The sequence below is a fragment of the Staurois parvus genome, unplaced genomic scaffold, assembly GCF_062004578.1.
Source record: "Staurois parvus isolate SC_StPar_1 unplaced genomic scaffold, SC_StPar_1.0 ptg000234l, whole genome shotgun sequence".
Classification (NCBI taxonomy): domain Eukaryota; kingdom Metazoa; phylum Chordata; class Amphibia; order Anura; family Ranidae; genus Staurois; species Staurois parvus.
In genome coordinates, this window is record NW_028318030.1 from 2,495,885 (window position 1) to 2,509,666 (window position 13,782).

At 43.7% G+C, this 13,782-nt stretch overlaps 1 protein-coding gene across 2 annotated transcripts in view; it reads right to left on the reverse strand.

Annotated features, from left to right (window-relative positions):
- The window catches only part of ERCC6 (ERCC excision repair 6, chromatin remodeling factor), a 147,751-nt gene extending 140,040 nt beyond the window's left edge, over positions 1 to 7,711 (reverse strand). Inside the window, exons 1-3 of one of the 2 annotated variants that reach the window (XM_089680011.1) lie at positions 7,618 to 7,711; positions 7,159 to 7,521; positions 333 to 453 (exon numbers count right to left, since the gene is read on the reverse strand). In XM_089680011.1, the coding sequence (XP_089536137.1) occupies positions 333 to 453; positions 7,159 to 7,520 (483 nt within the window). In that variant the 5' untranslated portion in view covers position 7,521; positions 7,618 to 7,711. Of the gene's footprint in view, positions 1 to 332; positions 454 to 2,321; positions 2,406 to 7,158; positions 7,522 to 7,617 lie in introns of those variants that run through there. The other variant, XM_089680012.1, reaches the window with a different exon arrangement.
- Between the last annotated feature and the right edge of the window lie 6,071 nt (positions 7,712 to 13,782).

Below are 13,782 nucleotides of genomic sequence, written 5' to 3' on the forward strand. Positions count from 1 at the left end.
AGACTCTGCAACTAGCCAGGTAGCGAAATGCTAAACTGCACCTTTTCAGTTTCCAAGAGTGAAAATATTTTATACAAAAATCATTTTGTAGCAACCTTTGTCTAGCACTACATAATAATGCAAAATTTTTACAAAGAAATGTTCTCCTGTTTTGGTCTTTCAGGATGAAATCACTAGGGTCTGAGCATATATTCAATTTGTTTATGCAAAACAATAAATTAGCAGGTTTCTTTTCTCCTACATGCAGAACAACAAGTTACACATGCATCTCCAATGTACTACATTCAAATCAAATTATCCAAAAGACCATAACTTAAAGAAATGATACCAACTTTATTATGTTTTTGTCGTTTTACAGACTCCAGTTTTCGAGCAATTTCTTTGGAGACTGCAGCTTGTGGAGCAAGCTGTTCAATGATCTTGTCGATTTGGCGCAAGGAGGTGACACAGGAACTGTGAAGAAAAACAAAAAAACTCTGTAAATCTGGATCCGCTTAATCATCAGTTCAAGCTGAACTCCGGGCACATTTTTTCCCCATGCAGTGGGGATGTGCTAGTTTTTTCAAAGGTAGAGGAGAGTGGAGATGTACTTACCTAATTCTCAGATTCTCCCAGCTCAAGACCGTCTAGCATCCCCATGCTTCAGCTTTCTTGAATGATGGACTGTTTCTGATGTCATCACACTCAGAAAAGGCTCCATAAATCTGGAACAGTCCACTGCTGGACCAGGAGGAGCACCGTTTTCCAGAGGATTGAAGGATCAGGTGAGTATATCTTTCTGCTCACCTCTCTACAAAACTAACAGTTGGCCCGTGCAGTGTGAGCACAGCCCCACTGCATGAGGGGAAAAAATGCCCCGGAGTTCAGTTTTCAAGTTTTACACCCCAAAATCTCTATATGCACCCTGTTCCAAATTATTATGCAAATTATATTTTTCTCATTTACCCAAATAATTGATGTAAATAACAGTCAGCATAATTCTCATTATCAACTATTAAGAGTACAATTCAAATTTTATTGAACAAACCTCCTAATGTTAACAGTATTTTTTTTAAACATAAAAAAACTTACAATGCACTGTTCCAAATTATTACGCACAGTAAGTTTCAAAACACTTTATAGGTTGTAAAGAACTGAAAATTGTCATTTGTTGTGTTTGCAGCATATTTACAGAAATCAAAAGCTATTTCAATCAAACTTTTAACAACGTTTTTAAACATTTTAACAGGTCATGTTACATTTTAACATAGGACCCCTTATTTGATAGCAGCTTCACAAGTCTTGCATCCATTGAACTTGTGAGTTTTTGGACAGTTTCTTCTTGAATTTGTTTGCAAGATGTCAGAATAGCCTCCCAGAGCTGCTGTTTGGATGTAAACTGCCTCCCACCCTCATAGATCTTTTGCTTGAGGATGCTCTGAAGGTTCTCAATAGGATTGAGGTCAGGGGAGGATGGAGGCCACACCATGACTTTCTCTCCTTTTATCCCCATAGCAGCTATTGATGCAGAGATATTCTTTGCAGCATGAGATGGTGCATTGTCATGCATGAAGATGATTTTATTACGGAAAGCCTAGTTCTTCCTTCTGTACCAGGGAAGAAAGTGGTCAGTCAAACTCCACATACTTTGCAGAGGTCATATTTACACCTTCAGGGACCCTAAAGGGGCCGACCAGTTCTGTTCCCATGATTCCGGCTAAAAACATGACTCCACCACCGCCTTGCTGACGTCGCAGCCTTGTTGGAACAGGGTGGCCGTCCACCAACCATCCACTACTACATCCATCTGGACCATCCAGGGTTGCACGGCACTCATCAGTGAACAGGACTGTTTGAAAATTAGTGTTCATGTATTCTTCTGCCCAATGCAGCCGTTTCTGCTTGTGAGCATTGGTTAGTGGTGGCCGAATAGAAGGTTTATGCACAGTTGCAAGACTCTGGAGGACTCTACACCGTGATGTTCGTGGGACTCCAGAGGCACCAGCAGCTTCAAATATCTGTTTGCTGCTATGTAATGGTATTTTAGCAGCTGCTCTCTTGATCCGATGTATGGATCTGGCAGAAATCTTCCTCAATGTGCCTTTATCTGCACGAACCCACCTGTGCTCTGAATCAGCCACAAATCTCTTAATAGTGCGATGATCACGCTTAAGTTTTCGTGAAATATCTAATGTTTTCATACCTCATCCAAGGCATTGAACTATGTCACTCTTTTCGGCAGCAGAGAGATCCTTTTTCTTCCCCATATTGCTTGAAAATGGTGCTCTGCTTAATAATGTGGAGCACCCTCCTTTAGTAGTTTTTCCTTAAATTGGGCTCACCTGCCAATCTAATTATCACAGGTGTCCGAGATTGTTTTCAGCGATCAAAAGAGTCCTGAGACACAATGCCATCCATGAGTTAAACTGAAAAACAAAATATTTAATCTTTGTGACACTTAAATAGAATTTCCATAATAATTTGGAACAGGGTGTATTCTTGTTACTCTAAATTTATGATTTGTAACGGATTGCCCTAAAATACATTTTACTTTTTGAAAATGCTGCTTCCTATTCTTCTATTAAAATAGAAATTGATGAATAACTGCCTCTGCCCTCAGCACTAAAGTCCTCACACAGAAATGTACTGCAGAGGAGGAGAGAGGTTGTGTCTGCCCAGTTCTGTTACTAAGTGCTGATTATGAAGAGCACTGAGTTTACCTCTGGTGCCTGCTGATTCACCAAGTCATACCAAGACACTCCATACATCTACTGTAAAGTGAAAAATGAAAAACTATGAAAACGAGGGCTGTTAGTACAATATCTTTCTGAACGCATATTTATTTCTTTGATTTAACAAGCAGAATTTTAGGCAACTTTAATAAGTCACAATATACAGCAAAACAGAGGACCAGCAGAGCTGGGGGTTACTACTGAGCAGGGGATCAGCAGAGTTTGGATTACTACTGAGCAGGAGATCAGCAGAGCGGGGAGTTACTACTGAGCGGGGGATTACTACTGAGTAGGGGTTCTGCTGAACGAGGGCACTAAGAAACTAGAGATCTGCTGAATGAGGGTACTAATGAGCTGGGGATCTGCTGAGTGTGGGCATTACTGAGCGGGGGCTCTGCTAAGCCCTGTTAAAATAAACAGAAAATCAATACATACACAGGGCATTTGCCAGTCATCACTAAAGCTTCAAAAAAGCACCGCTGTACCATTGGGTGGACAAAGGAGAGATTTCTCTTTACTTTTTGTCTGATAGCCAAAACAGGAAGTGATTGGAGATTCCACTAAAGTGAAGAAATCCCTAGTTGTCACCAGAACTAGTGTCCCCATTGCCGCTATTCCTGTTGTGGTGACAATGCAAAATTTAGGATTTTTTTCCCATAATGGGGGTACAGACAGCAAGGGACTTTAAGGGATAATTTTTAAGATAAGAGGTAGAGGTTTTATTTTTCTTCTTTTTGTGAGTGGCAATGGGTTAGAACTTGCTAAATTCTGTTAGGTTTTTATTGTTGTTCTCCGTTTCCCCGTTGGAAGATTCTCCTGTCACTGGGACAAGGAGTGAGGGCAAATCTCCTTAATTAGAACTTAAAGCGATTCTAAAGGTTAATTTTTTTTTTTTTTTTTTAAATAAACAGGTTATACTTACCTACTGTTTGCAGTGGTTTTGCAAACAGCAGCTTCGATCCTCCTCTTATCAGGTCTCCCACAGGTTCTCCTGGCCCCTCCCTCTGGTCGGGTGCCCCCACGGCAAGCAGCTTGCTATGGGGGCACCCGCTGCTCCATGTGTCCATTCACACATGGAGCCACGACTTCACACCACTCCCCTCATTGGCTGACTGGTGTGACTGACAGCAGCGGAAGCCATTGGCCATGCAGTCTCAGCCAATGAGGAGGCAGAGAGCTGGGGCAGCTGAGGCTGTCATTCACTTCGCTGGATCGCGATGAGGCTCAGGTAAGTATTGAGGGGGCTGGGGGAGCTACTGCACAAAGAAGGGACATGTAGCTCTGGGTGCAAGGCAGGTAGTTTTTTTTTACCTTTAGCCCTGCTGCGGCCAAGCAGCAGGGCTCACCTGTCAGGTGGTTGTGCTGCCGCTCGATTGCTTTTACAGCCCACTACAGTGCCAGCCTCTGCCTCCCCATGCATGCAAAACTTCCCCCTGCCGACTCTCGGGCTCTGCTTGCCCATCTGAAGGCCCTGTTCATCTGGTGCCAGCGGATAGAGGGGAGGAAGGCGAGTGGACACGTCTACTCCCCTTGTCCTGACCTATGAGGGGCTTTAAAAGCGTCGCTTATAGAAAATAAAGGGTTTGACGCAAATTTAAGGTTTGATATGTTGGATATCGATTTACTCAATGCAACCTCATCTTTTATAATTTATCAAAAAATTGGGTAATATATTGCTTTTTTGTGCCCTAAAATTAACTTAAGTGTATTTTTTCCTGAAAACCTTTGTGGTAATATCATGCGACATAAAAAATTGGAACTACCGCTATTTTATTCTCTAGGGTCTCTGCTTTCAGAAAAATATAAAGTTTAATGGTTTTGTTTAATCTACCGGCCTAAAATGATTTTTTAAACGTGCAAAAAATGCAAAAAGGGCTTTGGCAGTGAAAGGGATAAAATATAAGCCTGACACTCTCCTTTCCTGACGAGCAACCAATCGGTGCTAATTACACTGCTATGTCTCCCTGCTAGTCCCCGGGTGCAGTGCTAGAAACAGGCAGAGAGGTGAGGAGGAGATAAGCAGCCCAATGTTGAAAATATTAACCGTTCTAATCGCTGTAAAGCCGCTTTTGTTTTTAAAAGCCCCAGACATTCCTAAAAGCACCTCAGATTTAAATATTTTATTTAAAACATTTTTTTTCTCAGGACAAGTAGATTGGAACACCAATTTAGTCCCTGGACAAGACGTTTTTTCAAAAATTTTCACACCCCTGTATATATACTGGACTTTACACAGCTATATACACTATACAGTAATAGTGGTGATCAGTGACCTATAGTGGGACAGTGATAGTGTGGTGGGCAATCTGGCACTAACAGACACTATCTAGGAGGGTCACTAACTGACACTAATAAGTGATAAAAAAAATTGTACACTGACACTATGCTAATGACACTGGCTGAAAAGGATTTATTAATATCTAGGGGTAATCAATGGGTTAACTGTGTGCCAAACAATATATAATGTGTGTGCTGCTTTTACTTTACTGCCTGGCTGTTTTTTCTCCCTTTGCAGGGATTTCAGGCGTTTGTTTTGAGCATATTTGTGTATATTTGCACACAATATATTCCTAGGCAAAATCCATTAATATTAATGCTCATATGGGCATATTTGTGCGTGTATATGCGTATTTGCGCACACAGGTGCAAATTACTGAACAGGAAAGCATTTTTTTTTTCTCAAGAATACACAGCACATGTTTACGCACCTGTGTGTACAGGCACATTGTAAACAATGGGCTGCATTTTAATAAAAACGCTCTACTGACATTTTTCAAGCTGCAGTCTGCAAGAGGCCTATTTAGGCTGCTTTTACACTGATCAGTTATTCTTCCGCATTTGTTGGAAGAAAAAAAATTGTATAATATATGGAATGCTTTACACTGATTTCTTGCAGGTCCAGTACTGTTAGTAAAATCCTGCTTGCTATATTTTTGGTACAGTAAAAAAAAAAAGAACGCACCTAAAATGCACCGCCCCATTGAAATACGTGGAAAATGTCACATGTTCTGTGTACAAAACACAGCAAACGCGGCAAAAACTCATATGCGTCTTTGAGCACATTTTTGCTACAAATCAGTGTGAAAGTAGCCTTACTGTGATGGATAACAGAACAAACTGAAGGTAGGTGACTGGCTACCATGCTAAGGTGCACCAGATTCTGATTGCTCCAGTTTTAGTAGATCTCCCCCATTATCTTTATCTGTACTGGTGACCACTGACAAGACAAAACGTGATGGGAAATCCACAATTGTAGAGTTGTCACCAAAACAAGAGACGAGGGTAAATCCTCCAATTGGGACACCTATTCCAGTGACAACTACCTGAGAGGGGGCATCCGCTCGTTTTAGCCCTGTTCACACCAGTGTGACTTGATATGTAATTTGACAGTTTCAAATCGTATGACAAGTCGCACCCTATTGTTGGCAATGGAACCGTTCAAATCAGTGCGACTCCAACTTCAGCACTGACATGTGACTTTAAAATTGTGTGACTTCAAGTGAAGTTGCACTATTTCAAAGTCGGATCAAGTGTGAAACCAGGCTTACAGGGATTTCCTCTTACTTCCTGTTCTATCACAAAGACAGGAAGAGAAAGGAAATCTTCCTAATGGAGTACAGTCAGCAAAAAAATAAACTGGCAGTTTAACACTATCCAAAAGAAAAAAAAAGAAACATGTTGGCTATACATACATTTTAAAGAAGAACTCAGGGCAAAAATGGCATTCACCCATGTAGTAGGGCTGTGCCCGCACTGCATTGGGTAAATGCTTGGTTTTCTCACCGCTCCTGCCCCCCTGACCGCAAACGGTCTTGTGAATGGGCTGTTTCTAAAGTCATCACGCCCACAGACCAGCTCCAGACGTGAGGATGGCAGGAACAGTCCACCACTGGATATGGGGGAGCATGATTTTCCAGAGAATCGGAGGAAGGGGTAAGTATAGATTTACCCTGAGCCCCTGGACAAAACAAGCATTTAACCCATGCTGTGAGGCTGTGCGCGAGTAGGGCTGCGGTTTGTGAATGCTCCTATAGCCTTCTAGGACCTGTCACATAACCCAGAAGACTACGGGGAGTGAGGAAGGACAACTTCGGCTTCCGATCACCTAGGCCAGGGGTATCCAAACTATGGCCCTCCAGCTGTTGAAGTACTACAAGTCCCATCATGCCTCTGTGAGTCTTGCCTGTCAGGGTCTTCCAAGGCCTCATGGGACCTGCAGTTCCTCAACACCTTGCAGGCCATTGTTTGGAGACCCCTAACCTAGGCAATCACAGTGAAAGTGGGAGCAGGTACCGGTCAATTTCGGGTACCCGCTCCCCAAAAGGTGTCAATCCTTATCAGGGAGTCGGGGACCAGTCTTTAAAGCGGAACTTCCCCTTTTGGGTGGAACTCTGCTTTCACTGGTGTTCTGCTTTAAGCCACGTGTGACCTTCATTAATCTGCTTACCGTAACTCATCCAAAAGATCTTGTTTTTCTTTTTCTGCTTCAGCAATCTGTGCAGCCCGAGAGGCTTCATTAATGGCCTCATCCACTTGCTGGAGGACTCCGCGCTCCAGGACATCCTGATCGTACACCGCCAAGCCCAATCCCTGCAACTCCGAAGCCTGATCAGCTGAGTCCACGGCCTGGATCTGCTTGCGGTCGATATGCAGTAGGCCATGTTGTCTATGAGGTCCCACATCTCCGGGACGGGCAGAGGAAGTATGGGCAGAACTAGAAGACGGTCCAGGAAGTGCCGGGCTGCTCGGGTACTCGGCCGGCTCTGAAGACTGACATTGTTCTTTCACAGGAGGGAGTTCATTTGGCATTCTGTGGTAAAACAAAGACACAGGGAAGGTAAGAACATACAACTCATACTCATCCAAGCTGACACCATTACGGGGCCCAGCATCCCCTATTCCTTACCTCGGGGTATCTCCGTATCACCATCTGATGTAAGAAGACACAACACTACCAGCGGTAGTACGAGACCTGCTAGTCAAAACAACGCGAGAACACAGTGTCCAATTAGGATACAGGCTCTCGGAAAGTGGTTGCTAGAGTTCATAACAGTGAAAATCTATTCTCTATGAGTGTCAGCAACCATGGACTCCGGAGCCATCTTGCAGAAGCCCGGTTAATATTGGACAATGTGTTCTCGCGTTGTTTGAGGTGAAACATGAATCAAGCATGCAGATAGTCATTCATAGGTACTGAACGCGTTCTGCGGGAGGGGAAAGCTGCTGCTCTAAGGATAGTTACTTTGATGTTTTAGGAAAGCAAGAAGTGGCAGTGTGCAGAGTTTATAGTAGAAGTTTAGGCAGGAAATGACAGTGATTATAAACCTTCACCATGTACAGCAACCCATTGAGATAAAAGTCATATGAAAGTGGAACTAAAGGCAAAACTCTTCTTTTAGTTTTGGACAGAGTAGAGGGAGATTAGAACACCGGCCAGTTTTTATTGCTGTCTCGTCAAGGAGATTTACGCTCTCTGTCCTGTGTAAACATTATTGTGAAAGTAAAAGAAAATCTTAAATTCTGTGTTGTCCCCAGAAAAGTATTATAATGGAAATCTTCCAATGGGGGCGCTAGTTCTGGTGAGCTGGGGTCCCCAAGGAATTCCCTTAATTTGTAGGGATTTCCTCTCACTTCTTGTTTGACTTGTGGGACAGGAAGTGAATGGAAATGTCCAAAATGGGACACAGATGGTGAAAAAAGTTACTGGGTTTGAACCCTCCCTTACTCTATCCAAAATGAAAAAAATGTTTTCCCTATAGTTCTACTTTAACCACTTGCCTACCGGGCACTTTTGCCCACTTACTGCCCAGGGCAATTTTCAGCTTCCAGTGTTGTCACAGTTTGAATGACAATTGTGCAGTCATGCAACACTGTACCCATCTGACATTTTTATAATTTTTTTCACGCAAATAGATAATTCTTTTGGTGGTATGTACGCTGGGTGTTTTATGTTTTGCGCTATAAATAAAAAAAGAGCAAAAAATTTGGAAAAAAAAAATATTTTCTTTGTTTCAGTTATAAAATTTTGCAAATAGGTAATTTTTGTCCTTCACTGATGTGCGTTGATGAGGCTGCACTGATAGGCAGCAGAGATATGCAACAATGATGGGCACTGATAGGCGGCACTTCTGGGCACTGGTGGCACTGCTGGGCACAGGTGAGTGGCACTACTAGGCACTGATGGGCACAGGTGGGTAGCATTGCTGGGCACATGTGGGTGGCACTGCTGGGCACTGATCACCAGTGCCCTGATGATCAGTGCCAATCCGTCCTCTGACAATTGCCATTTATCGGCAGTACTTTCCTCACGCTGTGACAGCGTGAGGAAAGTGCAGCCGATAACAAGCAACTTCATTTACCCGGTGAGCTGCAGTGTCATTGGATACAGCTGATCACGTGGCAAAAGGCTACTGTGATTGGCTTTTTACCACATCACGTGATCAGCTGTGTCTGTAGGACACAGCAATCACAGAGATCGCGGGGTGCGTGCCCCTGGGGGCGCGCAGGAGGGCGCATTCTGGGAGGACGTCATATGACACCCTCCCAGAACTTGACAACCGCGCTGTAGCCATCATTCGGCTATAGCATGTTTGGCAAGTGGTTAAAGAAAATATAAAAAAAAAATCATACATACCTGCTGTGTGCAGTGGTTTTGCTCAGGTCCCCACTGCCATTCTGGCCCCTCCCTCCTGCCAAGTGCCCCCACAGCAAGCAGCTTGCTATGGGGGTTCCCAAGCCACTGCCCTGTGTGACATTTGTGACTTAGTCCTGCCTCCTCTTTTCCCTCATTGGCTCACTGGCTGTGATTGACAGCGGGAGCTAATGACTCCTGCTGCTGTCTCAGCTAATGAGGTGGGAAAGTCCCTGGAGAACCGAGGCTCTTGTGCATATCACTGGATCAAGAGGGATTTCAGGTAAGTATTGAGGGTGGGGGGGCTGCTGCACACAGGTTTTTTCTTACCATAGAAGGCATGCAGGTAAAAAAAAAAAACATTGAGCCTTTACAACCTCTTTAAAATGGAAATGAAAGGCAAAGCATTTGTGTATAGATTTTTTTTCTGTTTTATAAGTGATCACAGTCCCTCTAAGCTTCTTATGTAGCTGAGAACAGAGAGCTGGGGAAGGAGAAACATGAGAACACTGATCTTCCCAGTGAATGGCTGTGCAGAGGAGGCTTGTGAACAGAGGTCTGATCTTTGGAGGAGAGCAAGCTGAGTTCCCAGCACAGCTAGAGCACTGACCATACTGTGCTCTCCTGCCTAGTGTAGTCAATTTTTAATAGAACGCAGAGGGACTGGCAGGAACACCAGGGATTTCCAATAAAGGAAGCAATACAAAGAGAACATGATATGTATGATTTTTCATACAAGTACATGGTACAGCAGGCACACATTAGGAACAGGAAATGTTGGGTTTACATAACTGTTAAGTCACGGAAAAACACACTGCAAAAGCAACCCAGGAGCTTTTGAAGGAAAAGAAGTGGAATAATCTGCAATGGCCATGTACAGTGGGGCAAAAAAGTATTTAGTCAGCCACCAATTATGCAAATTCTGCCACTTAAAAAGATGAGAGAGGCCTGTAATTGGCATCATAGGTAGACCTCAAGTATGAGAGACAAAATGAGAAAAAAAAAAACCAAACAATCACATTGGCTGATTTGGAAAGAATTTATTTGCAAATTATGGTGGAAAATAAGTATTTGGTCACCTACAAACAAGCACGATTTCTGGCTCTCACAGACCTGTACCTTCTTCTTTAAGAGGCTCCTCTGTCCTGCACTCATTACCTGTATCAATGGCACCTGCTTGAACTTGTTATCAGTATAAAAGACACCTGTCCACAACCTCAAACAGTCACACTCCAAACTCCACTATGGTGAAGACTAAAGAGCTGTCGAAGGACACCAGAAACAAAATTGTAGACCTGCACCAGGCTGGGAAGACTGAATCTGCAATAGGCAAGCAGCTTGGTGTGAACAAATCAACTGTGGGAGCAATAATTAGAAAATGGAAGACATACAAGACCACTGATAATCTCCCTCGATCTGGGGCTCCACACAAGATCTTACCCTGTGGGGTCAAAATGATCACAAGAACGGTGAGCAAAAATCCCAGGACCATACGGGGGGACCTAGTGAATTACCTGCAGAGAGCTGGGGCCAATGTAACAAAGGCTACCATCAGTAACACACTACGCCGCCAGGGACTCAGATCCTGCAGTGCCAGACGTGTCCCCCTGCTTAAGCCAGTACATGTCCGGGCCCATCTGAAGTTTGCTAGAGAGCATTTGGATGATCCAGAAGAGGATTGGGAGAATGTCATATGGTCAGATGAAACCAAAATAGAACTGTTTGGTAGAAACACAACTCATCCTGTTTGGAGGAGAGAGAATGCTGAGTTGCATCCAAAGAACACAATACCTACTGTGAAGCACGGGGGTGGCAACATCATGCTTTGGGGCTGTTTCTCCACAAAGGGACCAGGACGACTGATCCATGTACAGGACAGAATGAATGGGGCCATGTATCGTGAGATTTTGAGTGCAAACCTCCTTCCATCAGCAAGGGCATTGAAGATTAAACGTGGCTGGGTCTTCCAACATGGCAATGATCCCAAGCATACCGCCCGGGCAACGAAGGAGTGGCTTCTTAAGAAGCATTTCAAGGTCCTGGAGTGGCCTAGCCAGTCTCCAGATCTCAACCCCATAGAAAACCTTTGGAGGGAGTTGAAAGGCCGTGTTGCCCAGCGACAGCCCCAAAACATCACTGCTCTAGAGGAGATCTGCATGGAGGAATGGGCCAACATACCAGCAACAGTGTGTGCCAACCTTGTGAAGATTTACAGGAAACATTTGACCTCTGTCATTGCCAACAAAGGATATATAACAAAGTATTGAGATGAACTTTTGATATTGACCAAATACTTATTTTCCACCATAATTTGCAAATAAATTCTTTCCAAATCAGCCAATGTGATTGTCTGGATTTTTTTTCTCATTTTGTCTCTCGTAGTTGAGGTCTACCTATGATGCCAATTACAGGCCTCTCTCATCTTTTTAAGTGGGAGAACTTGCACATTTGGTGGCTGACTAAATACTTTTTTGCCCCACTGTAAATCACCTGATCTCAACCCAATTGACCATGCATTTCACTTGCTGAATGCAAAACTAAAGGCAGAAAGACCCACAAACAAAGAACAACTGAAGACAGCTGCACTTAAAGCCTGGCAAAGCATCAGAAAGAAGGAAACCCAGGATAAGGGGAAGGTGGGAGGTGGAGAGAAAATAACTCTCCCAATCTTTGTATAGCGGTTTTACTGGTACCACACCCCTAATGAATTAATTGGAACAAGAACCCTAACCTCAAAAGCTAATGGGGATTTAAAGGTTCCAGTTAATGAAGTAAAAACATGAAAACAGTAGATAAAACTGAAATCCTTTTATTAGGTTAAAAAAACCACCCATCAGTGGAAAAAGTTTAGTCAGACATAGATACAAAAGGCATATATGCTCAGACATAGACACAAAAAGGCCTATGCTTAAAATCAACAAGGGGTGGCTATAGTAGGTGACAGTTGCTAACCAAGATGTAAGGAACGTCATGGGCAATGGCGAACTACAGCCACTAACGTAGAGCAAGGTAGACTCAACTGCACAGATAGTATATGAACTGGTAAATGGTTATCAGTGGAAATATATACATATATATTGACCTATATATATTGGCATATATATATTTACTTATTTATTTCATACTTATATAGTGCCGTCAATTTACGCAGCACTTTACATATATATTGTACATTCACATCAGTCCCTAACCCTCAAGGGGCATACAATCTAAGGTCCCTAACTCACATTCATATACAAGGGCCAATTTAGACAGGATCCAATTAACCTACCAGCATGTCTTTGGAGTGTGGGAGGAAACCAGAGTACCCGGAGGAAACCCACGCAGGCACAGGGAGAACATGCAAACTCCAGGCAGGTGGTGCTGTGGCTGGGATTCGAACCAACGACCCTAGTACTGCCTGGCGGAAATGCTAACCATTTAGCCACTGTGCTGCCCATACTGGTAGTATTGAGAGTACAGCCAGTACAGGTCTATGGGCGACATTGCAATGCAGCTGTGCCACCCAGACACCACAACTACAGCAGATTTCAATCGAAATGGCTGTATGCTCTAATGCACGGCCTTGTGCAAAAGCAGTTATTGTTGGGAGGGGGCTTTTTTGATGTGAGACATGGGGCTAGACATAGGGTTAATGGGGGTTGAGGTGTCCTTTCAGTTTCGGGATATGGGTGGGGGGCAGAGTTTAGTGTTCTCATCCATTAGTGATTTCTATTAGTGTGTATGGGGGGGGTCATTATATTCTATTAGTGTTTGAATGGGGATTTTTAGTAATGTGAGATGGGAAGTGAAGGGGATGTGCGTGGGTTAGTGTTCTCTATCAGTGTAGCCGGTGGGGGGATTATTGTTCTTGATCTCCACGTGTGAGAGAGGGGAGGTTAGTGCTCTTTATCCATGGTGGGGGGGAGTGTAGACTGTCAGAGACGGTCGAATCTCAGCAGTTCAGCAGGGACTGTCTGAGATTTGATCCATATATGGGCAGGCTGGTTGTATCAAAGTCAATCCATCGATCGACTTCAGTACAACTCAGATTTTTTTCATGCGATCACTGCTAGCGGCTATAGCCACCAGCAGTGATCATTGTGTTCTGCTGGCAGGGAAGGCTCTGTGGTTGCAGGAAAGAAAATTTGCTTAATGTTCATCCTGCCTTAGTGTTTTCTATCAGTTTAGGAGCAGTTAGTGTTTTGAATCAGTTTGGGGGATGACGAGTAGTGTTCTTTATCAGCGTGATGGGAATATGAGCCATAGAAGGGAGGGTGGAATCAGTGCATCATACACGGTTCATTGGTGTGACATGTCAAACAGTGCTCTCAGTGCTACACAGTAAGGGCTCCTTCGCAGAGGTGCCTGCCACCCACTTTACCCATGTTCGGACAGATTTGTCAGTGTTTGAGGATCGCTATATTTGCATTATCCTAAGAGCAACACAGCAAACTACCC